This window comes from Nipponia nippon, unplaced genomic scaffold (genome assembly GCF_047370975.1).
Source record: "Nipponia nippon isolate SJK-2023a ecotype South Korea unplaced genomic scaffold, ASM4737097v1 scaffold_8, whole genome shotgun sequence".
NCBI lineage: Eukaryota > Metazoa > Chordata > Aves > Pelecaniformes > Threskiornithidae > Nipponia > Nipponia nippon.
Window position 1 is genome coordinate 45,381,264 of NW_028262402.1, and position 13,241 is coordinate 45,394,504.

Below are 13,241 nucleotides of genomic sequence, written 5' to 3' on the forward strand. Positions count from 1 at the left end.
ATTTAAAGTTCACAACTCATCAGCTACTGAATTTCTACATTTTAGTAGCCTAATCCCACAAACATTCAGTCTGCTCTGTCCTTGATTCAGGGATGGCCAAAAATTTCCTTGCAATTGGACCTCCCAGGTCATTCCAGGCTGAGGCAACAACACACAGAGCAAGTAGTCTTTTGCTGTGCCGTCCATGACATAGCATTATTGAGAACAGTGATCTGCAAGAATGCAAAAAGCAGGAGAGAGTTGGCTGGGATAAGAAGACTTGGAAAAGGACATGGAAGAGCGGTGAGATGGGGAATGGGAGTAGGGAGAGATTTCTGCAGCCAGAGTAGGAGCAGGAATTGGCGGGGCTGAGACTGAAATAAGAATCAAAACACAGGCAGGGGGGCCTACGTGGCCTTTCTCACTAGAATGTGCAAATCTGAGTTAAAAAAAAACACGTATAAAGTATGAAATGGAATCTGTTACATTACTGAACATGAAATACTTCCTGCAATAGTGGTTATTGGTCACTCAGTTTTAGAAAATGTTTACAGTAGAAAGAGTGACTGTTCCCAAGTATCCAGACAAGAAATATTACAGGCAACTTCCCCTTTGAAGTGAAGTCAAAAGGAATGAGATTAGCTGTTTTAAAAAATAAATAAATAAGCATTGAAATCAGGTACAAAATAGAAAACTGATCATTCTTCCTGCAAAATATAATGAGACTGTGAAAATCACTGCTAGAGGATAACGATGAGGCTAAACGCTTAGCAAACACACAAGCAAAAATGGAATGATGGTATGTCTACTGATAAAATACATGTAGGATTATTCCCATTATTATAAGACAATGTTTGGATGTGACAGTAAATATTAGCTTTAAACCTGAACATCATTAGATGAAAATTTGTATCTTCAAGAAAGCAGCCTAACAGCAACTGGGCAGGCCAGAATATCCTGCTACTAGCTACTTCCAGGATTTTTTTTCCCTTCAATGATTTTGCAGCAGTACTTCTGGAGATCAGGTATGGTCTTTGAGGACAAATTTAGATTGGACGAGGCTGGTGGAGGTTCTGTGGTCCAATCCCAGCTCCAAGCAGGGCCAGATTCAAAGCTGCAACTGCTTGAAATCCTGCTTCGCCCTCCAGGGAATGGACAACCCCCTTCCTTGGTAAGATGATAATACCGACACACCTGGAGGTGCCCAAAGCTATCAGGCCTTTTCACATGGATATCAGTGGCAAAGGTTGACTTGGTGAACTGCAATGAAGGGAATCCAAGGTCAACATAGACCTTGAGTCTGAGCATTATGGCCCTTAGGTTAAAAACATATTTTCCAGCTTTAACAGTCTTCAATTTGATTTCTGTGTCAGCATCAGGAAAACTCAGTATTTACAAACATATTAAAATATGTTGTGTCAAAGACTCGTTTTTACAAGCAATACATATCCTGTTACTAGACTAATACCAAAATAAGAAAGACATATCATGCTCGCCACCGCTGAGTCCACACATGGTTACCATGAGCATTTATAAGTAATTCTCCCAGTAAGTCACCTTTTTGCAGAGAAGGTTTAGGACAACCCAGATTTTAAAAATAAATAAAATAAAAATTAAAAAAAAATAAATCAGACCTTACTTTTCTGAAAAGAAAGAAGAAAAAACATGGAAAACTTAAGGTTTTAACCTTTCCTACTATAGCCAAATTTTCATGGCCAATAATTTCTTTTTATTAACAATATCCAAATGCTTTTAAAGCTTGGTAGCAAAATCAGTCTGAAAATTAAGACACTGTATACCAACTCACATGTAATGAGTTAATTTTGGCAGTTATCAGGCTCTGAAAACAGGAGTTTATAATGGAAATGATGACACTGTATCAGTGAGAAAGGCACCACTATAAAAAGATTGTTTGAAATCATTATTTTCAGTTGGGTGAAATAGGGCAGTTTCTGAGCTGAAATGTGGAAAGCTCTTATGTGTCACTTTTCTGATGGCTTTGGGAAAAAAAAAAAGAAACAAAAAAATCCTTCAACTGTAGTAATGGGCTACTCTAACCACAAAATACAAACAAACCAAAAGTCTGAATATCAGTAGTAAAATATAAAGCACAAAAAAGCTCATCTACGAAAAAAAAATAAAATGCTAAGATGTTTAACACTTGCTGTTCAACATAGGATCTGTTCTCAAAATCAGTGCCAACTGACCAGGTTAGGAGCTGAACTATTTCTGGAGTGCTATGGAGGGTTAGAATAAAGTGTGAAAAGTCATGCAGCTTCCTTAGTAGCCTTATTAATAGCTAGGTTACTATGAAGTAAGGCATTGAAGCGCATTTACCTGTTTCCTTACCTGTTCTTCTTTCTAACTCTTTCCTGTCCCAAATCTTTTTGTCCTCTAAATAATAAAGGTACTTAGGTTTATATACTATAGCTACTAGGTGACCACATCCTTGCACATTGTACAGTACATTGCCTTCTCTATAATGCCAGTCATTATTCTTCCTGACTTCACTAGTTTTCTTTAGCTGAAGCATTTAAGATTAATGATGCATTTGTTCTCAATCAAGGCACTTTGTATGAATACAGTTACATTTTCAGGAGCCATGCAGATGACTTATTTAATATTATTTGATTTTTTAATTGTTTTGGGGGATTGATTTATAGCTATTTTGTGTCCATTAGCATAGACAAATTCGGTATCAGTCTTCTGTCAATAATCATTATCAAACAGGACCTAGTATCTAGCAGAATATAAAGATATGTTATGTTATCATGGATCCAAGTGCATCCTGGAAGGTTAAAATTGACATAAAATGTTGTAAAGCATACTATTTCAGTTACTTAGAGAGGCTGCAACTGCAAGAAAACAGTATGCTTCTGAATCTCAAAAGCAGTTTCCTCTGATCATATAAACAGGAATCTCCATCAAAGAAAAGTCTGGCTCTGTAAATCTGAGTCCACGGAGGCATTTTTCTATTTCTATCTTTTAATGATGTTCATAGTTGAGATTCACACATAATAACAATTTCATTTAGCTATTAACGCAGCTCTCATTTCTGTAGTGCTCTCACATTTCAGTGCTTTGCAAAATCATACTGATATACAAAAACCTAGTAGAGACCAAATTTTCTATAAAGTTAACATAACTGCCGGGAGTTTAAGAAAGTATCATTTAACAGAACTAAAACCAATACTTAATTGCGTAAGCAGAGGAATAAGAAGGAACTTTCCCTCCTAAGAAATTAATTCTGAACTTTGAACCAAGGTTTGTACCAATGTTTCATAACTTCCATTTTATTTTCCACTGCACAAAACTCTTCTTTCTCCTTGTTTTCCACTCAACCTTCCCTTCAGGATTTAAAGCCTCACCCAGAAGCAAATTCCTCAGACAGGTCTTCCTCAGCTAAATCTCCTCCTTCTAGGAATCAATGTGAAGAGGAAGGAAAACAATTTCAGACATTCGAGAAGCTGGAACTTCAGGGAATAGGTATTTTCTGATAACCAAACCTTCTCATTTTGTGCACTCTTCTAATGCAAGAATTGAATTTTTGAAGGCATGTGGATATATAATTCCTACAGTGAGTCAAATCTCAGTTTCACATCTTCTGCAACAGCTGCAGTTTTAGGAATGCTTATCCTGAACAAGAATTTAGATGATCTTTTTCATTTGCTTCATGTAGAAACTTGAAGTCTGAACCATGTTAGTTGGAATGTAAAATACACTCACTCTATATTGCATACAGTAAAAAAAGGTCCTGCAAATAAGTGATTTTCTTTAATTACGTCTCCTTCTCCAGAGAGACTTATGGTACTACACAGCAATTTAAAATACAATTAAAATATCATATGTATAACAATAGCTATAGAAAAATTTATACAAATTAAAAAACTGATTCATAAAAGAAACATATGCATATTACTCAAAGGTAGCATGAAACTTTCAGCTGCAGGTTGGCACAGCTAACCTAAACTGCAGATTTTTAAAAGCGAAAGTAGTACTCTGGGCAGCAGTATATTCAATTAAGTTGTCTTTGTTTTATAGATGTACAGAAGATTGGTTAAAAGAGAATGACATTTATCTTAAGTATAATGCTAAGATTAGATAAAAGTATTGTACTGTTTTGAAGTCAAAGCTGTTAGGATAACCTAAGGTTATTGTCCAAATTCTGAAGAGATAAAAACATGATCCTAAAATGACAAATAGGACCCAAATAAGTATCAGCAATTCTTAATCATGCTGATGTCAGCAATGAGGTTCCATACAACCAAAAATACACTAATAAATTTAAGTTGCATATGAAACTGATGATTTTTTCTCCAAAGAGAACTACAGTCACATTGCTTTGCAATGAATAATACTGTTCAAACAGGCAAAAGAGAACGACAGAAAAAAAGAAACCTCAGTGTCTATTTTATCCTTCTGCCTTAAGGCACAATCAAGTCTTCTTAACTATCCCTGACAAATGTTTGTCCAACATGTTTTTAAAAATTGTGAAAGAGTAGATTCTACAAAATCTCTATATATCCTATTCCAGTAGCTCACTATTTTTAGAAATAAAAATTCACAAAATTTCCTGGTATTAACAGAAACTTCTACTGATGCAGTTTAAAGCTGCTGCGAGTCATCTTGTCCCTAAAATGAGAGAATGGCAATTGATTGTGTTCCTCTTTGCCATACACATATAATTTTACATGAGAGAATGCTACTTATTTCCTTTCTGTCTTCCCCTGGCTATATTAAGAAGATTAATTCTTTTCAGTCCTTCCTTATGGAATGATTGAGGTCTATCAGAAACAATTAAAAGAATTTTGGGTTTGTTTTTTTGCAATTTCAATTGCACCTCTTCGTTTTCTTCCATCCCATTCAGGCTCATGTTTTTTTGAAAAACAGGCGTTCACTGTTAGACACAGTTCATCAGCTGGGCTCTCATCAAAGCTGAAGAGAGCAGAAAGATTGTTCCATGTGTTTTTCAGGCTTTACTTCCAGTAGAAGGCTTAAACATCCTGGTGTGATGCTTCAGGTTCTGTAGAACTGATGACTTATGTTCAGTTTGTGACCAGAGTGGTCACAACTGCAGCTGGCAGCAGGAGCCACTGCTTAGGTAAGGACTCCCGTCTTATATGTGCATAACTGATAACTCCTCTCTAAGTATTGTACCTATCTCTGTTGAATTTCATATGATTTATTTTACAGCATTTGTTCGATACAGTAATATTACTATTATTGTACAAAATAGTAGGATCCAATCCAAAACAGTAATTAGATCCAATCCAAAATAGTAATCCTAACCCAAATTAGTAAATCCCAGCCTACAAAATGCCCAAGGTCCTTGGTACTTATGGAAAATGCATCAGGAATGCTTCTTATTAATCCTTTTGCTTCACTGAAATATTGAAATAACTGAAGAAAATAATATTTTGAATAATATTTTGAATAATACCTGAAACACATTTGACAGTTGCGAAAAAAGCCTTTGATATATTCCATAAGTTTAACACCGTGGTAGCTTCACATGAAGTATACTCCCCCATCTCCTGTACAATCATCTTAAACAGCTTAAAGTAGAATAGTCTAGATTTCCGTGTGTGTTCCATAAGGACATGAAAAGTAATCAGCAAATGATGCACAGAAATTTACCACTCTCTTAGTGATTTTAAGAGTCTGATGAGAATGATGGCTGATGGCCTGAGACACTGGGGGTTGAAAGCAAATCCATATTCCTGCATGTTTGGCAACTCTTGATTCACATCGTGTCTCTACTGTCACTTGAATATCAGAATTTAAAACACTATCAAAAGCGTCTGAAAGTTAGGATGCATGAAATCTTCTGCTTATTCCTTACTCCCATCAGCTGTCAGAGAAAAAAAATAGTTGGTTTGTTCTTAAATGCATATCACTTTGTACTCTGTTATTGTCTAGGTGTTTAGAAATTGATAGATTCATCATTTGTTTCGTATTTCTCTTGGAATCCAAGATAGGTTGACTGCCACATAATTCCTTGGGTCACCCATTTCCTGCCTTTTTAAAAGCAATGTGAAATTTTCCAGGCTGCTGGCACCTCAGTTAAGTTCTGCAAACTCTCAGAGATAATCACTGATAGTTCTGAGATTGCTCCAGCATCTCAAGAGTTTTGAAAGACCCTACTATTAAAAATAGAAAAAGTGAACTGGGTATCATTCACATATGAGTAAATAACAGAGTTATTCACATCCTTGAAACTGCTGGATTTTTGCTATTTAACTCAGGTAGCAGAGGCCTACTGTCTATCACTCCTATGTCTTCCAGCTGACAATGAACAGTTCACATGGACATGTGAACGACATGTAATAACAAAGAATACAAGATAGCAGACCATGGAGGACAAGTTTTAAGTAAATTTAATACTAGTGAGGGTCTATTCAATCTTCAACATTTCATTAAAACTTCCCAACTGAATGACAACTTAGGACATTAAGAATGTGAATTGTATTCCACAAACATATCTTAATGAAGAGCTCTCTTGGGGCATAAATTCATTTCACTCAGGTTACCAAATCAGAGCTATAGAAAGATGAAGTTGTCAGCACTAACAATTTAGCTGTACAGTAATCAATACACACACAAAATCACAGCAATTCAGTTAAATATATGATAGCCAAAGCTTACATTAAATAAATTGTCCAAGTGGGCAACACGTACTGTCTAGCCTTTGCTCGGTGAAAATGGTGCTTCATTTCACTCCTATCACCCTCCTGTTACGTAACACATAAAATTCCAGAAATCCACTGAGTCTTCTCTCCAGTTCCTAGAGTGTGCTTTTCCAAAAATCCAATACTAAAACCTCTTTACGTAAAATTTCCATTGAGTTATTTTCTGTATGTTTTTGATATCTCTTCCACTGCTTCATCTCATCTCCTCAAATACTTTGGCCAAAAAGTACTTTCCCTAAAATTCAGATCTTCCTTATTTTCAGAAACTTATACGCATCATAACAGAATAAAACTAAACCTATTCAGTAAAATGTGCATAATTCTCACATTAACGCTGTCCTTGGGTGCGAATTTTTCCCCTAAAAGTCTGTCAAAGAAAAATCCCAGTCAAGTCAAGCTTCAATCTTCTCCCCAACATTTTCCTCTTTCTATCATATTTCCCAATTCCCCCTTTATTGCCCGATAGTGAAAATAAATGAGTCAGACAGTCATTATCTCACTATTTTTGTTCTTATCTTTCACCCACCGCTGCGCTATCTGAATGTGCTCTTCTTCAAGAACATTTGTAAAATAACATTAGAGCCCCGGAACAATTTTAGAATCCTTTCTGTAACACAGCAGTAACAAATGATAAGACTGAATTTTGTTTTACTATTTTTCAGTGACTTTTGATTTTTAAAAATGCACTATAGTCAAAAGATAAAGACTCTCTCCAAATTTCTCCACTAATATGTTACTGTTATATTGCAGTTAAAATCAGATTCCAAGGCAATGTTCTAAATTTTTTGGTGTTTTTAACAAAAGCATCTGATTCAGTCCTATTGCTGTCATACGTGGTATTTCATGGATAAGAACGCTCTACTTAGAATTCCCATACTTGCACATCGTAGCTGTATCTCCCCTCAAAAGAAATTAACAAAACTTTTTGATAGAGTAGCAGGGCTTTCTAACCCTGTTTAACTGATAATTAGGTTTTGAGTTAATGGTAACCTGTCACTTGCTAGCACAGACTTACGCTTTTCCCCTCGACCTTCCCCTTACTCTAGAACAGTCGTCACAAAAGTAGTTCAGGACATCCTGAAACTCATGATTGTCTGATAAGGAAGCTGTAATAAGTTTTTCTGGTTACCAATGAAAGACGAAAATTGGATTTTACCTAGTAAGAATGCCTTTCCTACTAAAATAAGAACACATTACAGAGATAGAAATTGATTCAATAAATATTTTAATACTTATTCACTGAGAGAGCACAGGACTAAACATTATAGATGGACCATATCTTTGTAATGAGCAGTTCTAACTCACTTTTTTCCTTTTGTTTTCCCCAGCTTAGGTAATATGTGGATTAAAAATACCAGTTCCTCTTTTGTTTCCTTAAGTCTTAGCATTCACAAAAGAACCTTAAAATGCTGACAGTGTACAAAAGGAAAATCAACGTGTTTATATTTATTGTTACTTTCAGTTTGCTAATGCTATGATTGTGAATTTCTTACAGGTGACTTTCATAATTGCAAGAAGTGATGTTTGACAAAGCGATATTGTATTTTCCAGTAGTTTGAATTCTCATTTCTTTTTCAACATATCTAAAAATTTTATGATGTCATTTAAGGATTTACATTTTTAAGGCACCTGAAATAACTGCTTTTAATTCAACAACTGAATGAAGAAAAGCTATGTTGCCATCAAAACTGACTATCACATTTCCTCAAGCTGTTTTAAGGAATGCAAATATTAGATGACTTAGCAGGGCAACTGATAGATTGGTGAAATGTAAGATTTTAAACTTTTTTTTTTTTTTAAAGTATATGTTTAGGGTTTCTATGAACTATTGATCACTTGCCTATTTATTCCTTGCTGTATAAAACTATTTTATACTTCTTTCAAAAATAAAATAATAGGCTTTTAGGAGCTTCACAAGTGAAACCTTTTTGTGCTTATACAGCTCAGTAAACCTTAAATGCTGTAAAAGAACAATTTCAGTCTTGATTGTAATTTATTATTCTCTTTGCCTTTCTCTATTCTCCAGCTGCTCACATGTACATACCAAAAGTCTAAAATATTTAGAGGAAATCTCATTTTTTTCTCTCTCTAATGTGCATTTAAATTTTCAGTTTTGAACCGTGATGAACAATGTTTTACACACAAGTATATTCTGTTAGGCAATCCTTTTCTTGAGTGGATAAACCTACTCGAAGTTTGTCTATCAAAATGTTATTACATTTTACATTGAAATCTACTCATATTTTACAAATAATTTTTCCCCAGCAAGTGTGTGTTCAGAAAAAATACACAGGCTACATTCCACATGCAATCATGTATGTACTTCTTTTTCTTTTTTTTCCTTAATCTCTAATGTGTTAGATAACCAAGCAATGTGTGAAACTTACAGCTGTCCAGGCTTCTTTTCTGCATCGAGAACACAACCATTCATTATGGATTTCATGAGAAGGAACACCATAGCAACCTAGAATAAGAGAACTGGATTGATTAATATATTCTGCTTTTCTGTCTATGATGTCATACAATTCAACTACATACAAACACTAGTAAAACACATTTCCTGTGACCAAGGAGACTTCTCCAATCTAGACTTACTGTTAATTCCATAGTCTATGAAATGTAAATTAGACACACACTCTTCCCAAAACTAAAAAAAAAAAAAAAAAAAAAATAAAAATCTACAAAACCAAAACAAACGAGCAATAAAAAAAACCCCAAACACCCAAAAAAACAAGCCCCAGGGAATTTATTATTTTCTGTCAGTTCAACAGCAAGTCACCAATTCTCCCTGCAGTAATAACATACAGTTTGAACTAACGTACTGACGTTTATTCTATGCAATTATACTGCACTTCCATGTAAGAATCCACATGGACTTCTTAGAGCTAACTTCTCCAGTCCTACTGTCTGTAGAATATACTGCAGAAAAGCCGTGCATTCATCAGTCACTCTTGAAATAAAAACGAATGCAAGGTGAATGAAATTACTGCGTATCTACAGTCAACAGCAATATTCACAAGTCCTCAAATCCAGCATGATTTCACCCTGGCTACTTAATAAAGACATACTAACATCACACAGTGGTTTAAAATATGAGAGGTAAAAGAGGAATTTAATAGCTCAGAATTGAAAGAAGAATCAGAAGTTTGTGATTATTGAAAGTTTACAGAAAAGTTAATTCTTCACTATTTTCACAGCAATTATTAACAAGTAATAGAAAATATAACAGTTTTTTAAAAAATGTAGCCAGTGATTGAAGCATTGCATATGAAAATGTTCTTCAAGTACTTTTAGAGACATACTAGAAGCCTAGTTAACTATTATGTATCAGTAAAACAAAATTTGAAATTACATTTCTGCCAACTGAACAATTAGTTTATTTACTTGCATGAACCCGTACACAACACTTTGCACAGGAAATCAGAAGACTTGTTCCATCGTCTTCAATAAAGGCATTTGATGGATAGTTTTCAGTGTTTTCTTCACTATAAATAAAACACATCTCTGGAATAAGAGGTTTAGTCTTTTCATTTTCAGCCATCAATGTTTCTGCTGAGTTTGCTTCCCCAAAAGTAGGACTTTCTTCATCATGATTGTCTGGCTGGAAAATAAACAAAATTTATATTTAAGTAAAAGAAAGGAAAGTTTTATTTACTCTTCCTTTTGACAATGATGAAATGACTTGTCCCCTCCCAGCTCTTGCACTAACAATGTAACAGTTTTACGAGAAAATTAACTGCTTCTAGGTATTTATCACAGTCATTCTATAGTTCCTTGAGTGTTCAAATAACTGTGAAATATAGAATAGCACTCAGCCTGCAAACTGGTATGATTGCAGCAGTGTTCAGTGATACTGTACCTCTGTCTCCCTTTGAGCCCTTTAACTGGGTACAGTGCAATAAAAGTTTTCTTCCTAGTTCCCGTGCTGAGGGGGTTCCAGTTTAGCAGCTTCAGAATTAGTACCATAGTGCTATGACAGGATTTTTAGCTGACATTTGACACAGGAATTCCTCAAGCCAGTATCAAACTCTGCTCTGCATTAGACTCTCTCTACGGGAATATTATTTCTGAGAAGGCCTAAGTACTGTGAAAACACTTATTTCTTCAACACCAGGAAGGAGACACAGAAGAGGCTCTGATAAAAAGCATTTGAAGATGGACATATAAGGAAATAGCTAAAAGATACAAACCTGTGTAGATTCACCACCTGAAAAAGTATAACTTCAAGGGCAAGCACACATAGACTAACACCAATCCTACACTAACCCTAGTAGAAGGTGTACACTGTCTGCAGCCAAGGATAAAAGCAGGCGAACAGAGTATCAGTTCTAATTTTAACAATAGTGACTTTATTTACTTCTCATACAAATCAAATGCATGAGCTTATCTTATTTCTACTTTACTGAAAATGAAATAGCTGGGTAGCTATTTCACACTTCACCCGGAGATGGAGCTGTTAGGATCTTGGTTACCTTGTAGTACGGCATGAGAAGAGTGCAAATGGCACAGTGTGGTTCTTTTTTTGCACAAGCTGCATTGTATTCTTTTTCAGCATTGAAATTGGGTACTCTTGTCTGCCAAAGGTAGACCAGAGGCCTGGCCCATGTCTCTGTCTCTTGAACTTTCTCTTCAATTAAGGCAGTCTCAGGCAGTTCTTAAAGAAAACAAACAATTGGTTAATTGTAGTCCTGGAATGAAGACAAACAACGATGATTTTGTCACGTGCTAACAATGAAGATAAAACAATCTTGTAAGAAGTGTGAATACAAATGCGGAAGTCTAAAAGAATTATGCATCAGGACAAGCACATAAAAAAGTGCTTTGACACCTGTGTCATCAGCTGAGTGCTCCATATACAACATAAGAAAGTATGCCACTAGCTCTACTGTTTACAATTTGTATTCATATTCACAACATTACATCTCACTCTCCCACTCCTTAATTCCTCCAGCCTCTACCCCTACCATGGACTCTGCCCGGAATTCCTTACAGATGGAACACGTTGCATCCTGCCAAGCAGCACCAGACAAATCACTCTGTTCACCCATGGCATCTCTCAACTCTTTATGGAAAAATGACACTCATTTTCCAAAGGGAAAATGACAAGAGACAAACATTACAGCCAGGGAGTAATGGGGAACAATCACATCTAAGATGTAGCTGGACATGCATGCTGGATCCCAGTATGGAAAATATTATTTGGTAATATCAGTGATCTGTTCTGGATGTTGGAAAAGTTTGTTTTACTTATTAGCAGTGTTTCTGTGCAGGACTCCACACAGCTGACTTTATAAAACTAAAAGCCTCTACAGAAGCTGGGAAATAAAAGCAGACTGAAACTCAAAGAGAAATAGCTTATTCAATAGGAGTAATCTAAAAATGTAGTCATTTGCTATTGAGAAAGATGTGGAAAAGTAAAAGCTGTGAAAAGGACACTGGGTCTAAGTAAAACCCTTGCCCCAGTGAAATCAATAGCATAATTATTAATGATCCAGTTGTTAACACCAGAATTTCAGCCCAGTCACATGTTTTAGCTGGTTGGAAATCTCAAGATATCTTCAAGGCAACCTAGGGACTTTGCCACCTGCGAAATATACAGATTATGAGGAGGAAAATGTCTTTTCATTCTAGAGAGGAAAGCATTGCTGACAGATATTAAGTATATTTTTCTGAATTGGGTCCTTATACAGTGCTCTGATTAATGACGAGGTCTGTGGTTCTGTTCATTCAAGTGGACAGTGCCTATTAAATCTTTCATGATCAATGAGAAGGCATCTAGGTGTCAATTACAATAATTAAAATAATGTGAATGTGGGAAGGAAAATGTGGAAAGTTATTGAATAGAACTTTCAGATAACAAAAAAAGGTCTATAGCATACAGTCCTTTTCTAATGATGTATTTAAGAAAAATTGTTTGTTTCAGAAGAAATTTCCAACAACAGAGAAATGTTTAATGAAGCACATTAAGCTGAATCATCACATTCCTTCAGCCCATGACTGCCTTCATCCACCTTACCAAAAAGCAGAGGTTTTATGGGTCTCCTCCTATGATAACTTGTCACGCATTGCTACAAAAGCACTATAAAGTTGATAGCATTTTTATCAGTGTTGAATAAAATATGTTTTAAAGTATTTGTCTACAAGCAAGCCAAATGTAGCAAAAATAAATTAATTAATGTATCTTGCACGTGAATTTTATTCCGTTCTTTATAGTCTCTCAAGAGAACTAATATCAATTCAATAAACATGTGCCAATAATCCAGGTAGAAGGATAAATACAAAATACCTGCAAAAAAGCTGTCACCAAGTCAATATTCAGTAGCAGAGCTTTATGGTGTATAATGTAGCTGCAAAAGAATAGCAGTGAAGAAATAGCTGAACACAAGGAAGAGGTGAAAATATAAAATGCCGGCATCACTTTTATAGCTTTCTGAATTACTTACTTTTTAAGTTAAAAGCTTAACTAAGCTTTTAGTTAAAAACATCATCTAATCATATTTTTTCCATTGCTTGCAATTTTCCAGAACTGTAAAATAAATACCTTTCAAATCTATGCCTCTAGTTCCATTTCTA

The 13,241-nt window shown here is 35.2% G+C and overlaps 1 protein-coding gene across 27 annotated transcripts in view; it reads right to left on the reverse strand.

The window, feature by feature from the left end:
* Positions 1 to 13,241, reverse strand: part of KDM4C (lysine demethylase 4C) — a 292,096-nt gene that overhangs the window by 98,645 nt on the left and 180,210 nt on the right. For all 27 annotated transcript variants that reach the window (XR_015701120.1, XM_087742689.1, XM_087742692.1 and 24 more), the window contains 3 exons: positions 11,141 to 11,322; positions 10,053 to 10,269; positions 9,056 to 9,132 (listed from right to left, as the gene is read on the reverse strand). Coding sequence is in view for 26 of the 27 variants with exons in the window: in XM_087742689.1 (XP_087598815.1) it covers positions 9,056 to 9,132; positions 10,053 to 10,269; positions 11,141 to 11,322 (476 nt within the window). In the remaining variant the exon portion in view is untranslated. The remainder of the gene's footprint in view (positions 1 to 9,055; positions 9,133 to 10,052; positions 10,270 to 11,140; positions 11,323 to 13,241) is intronic.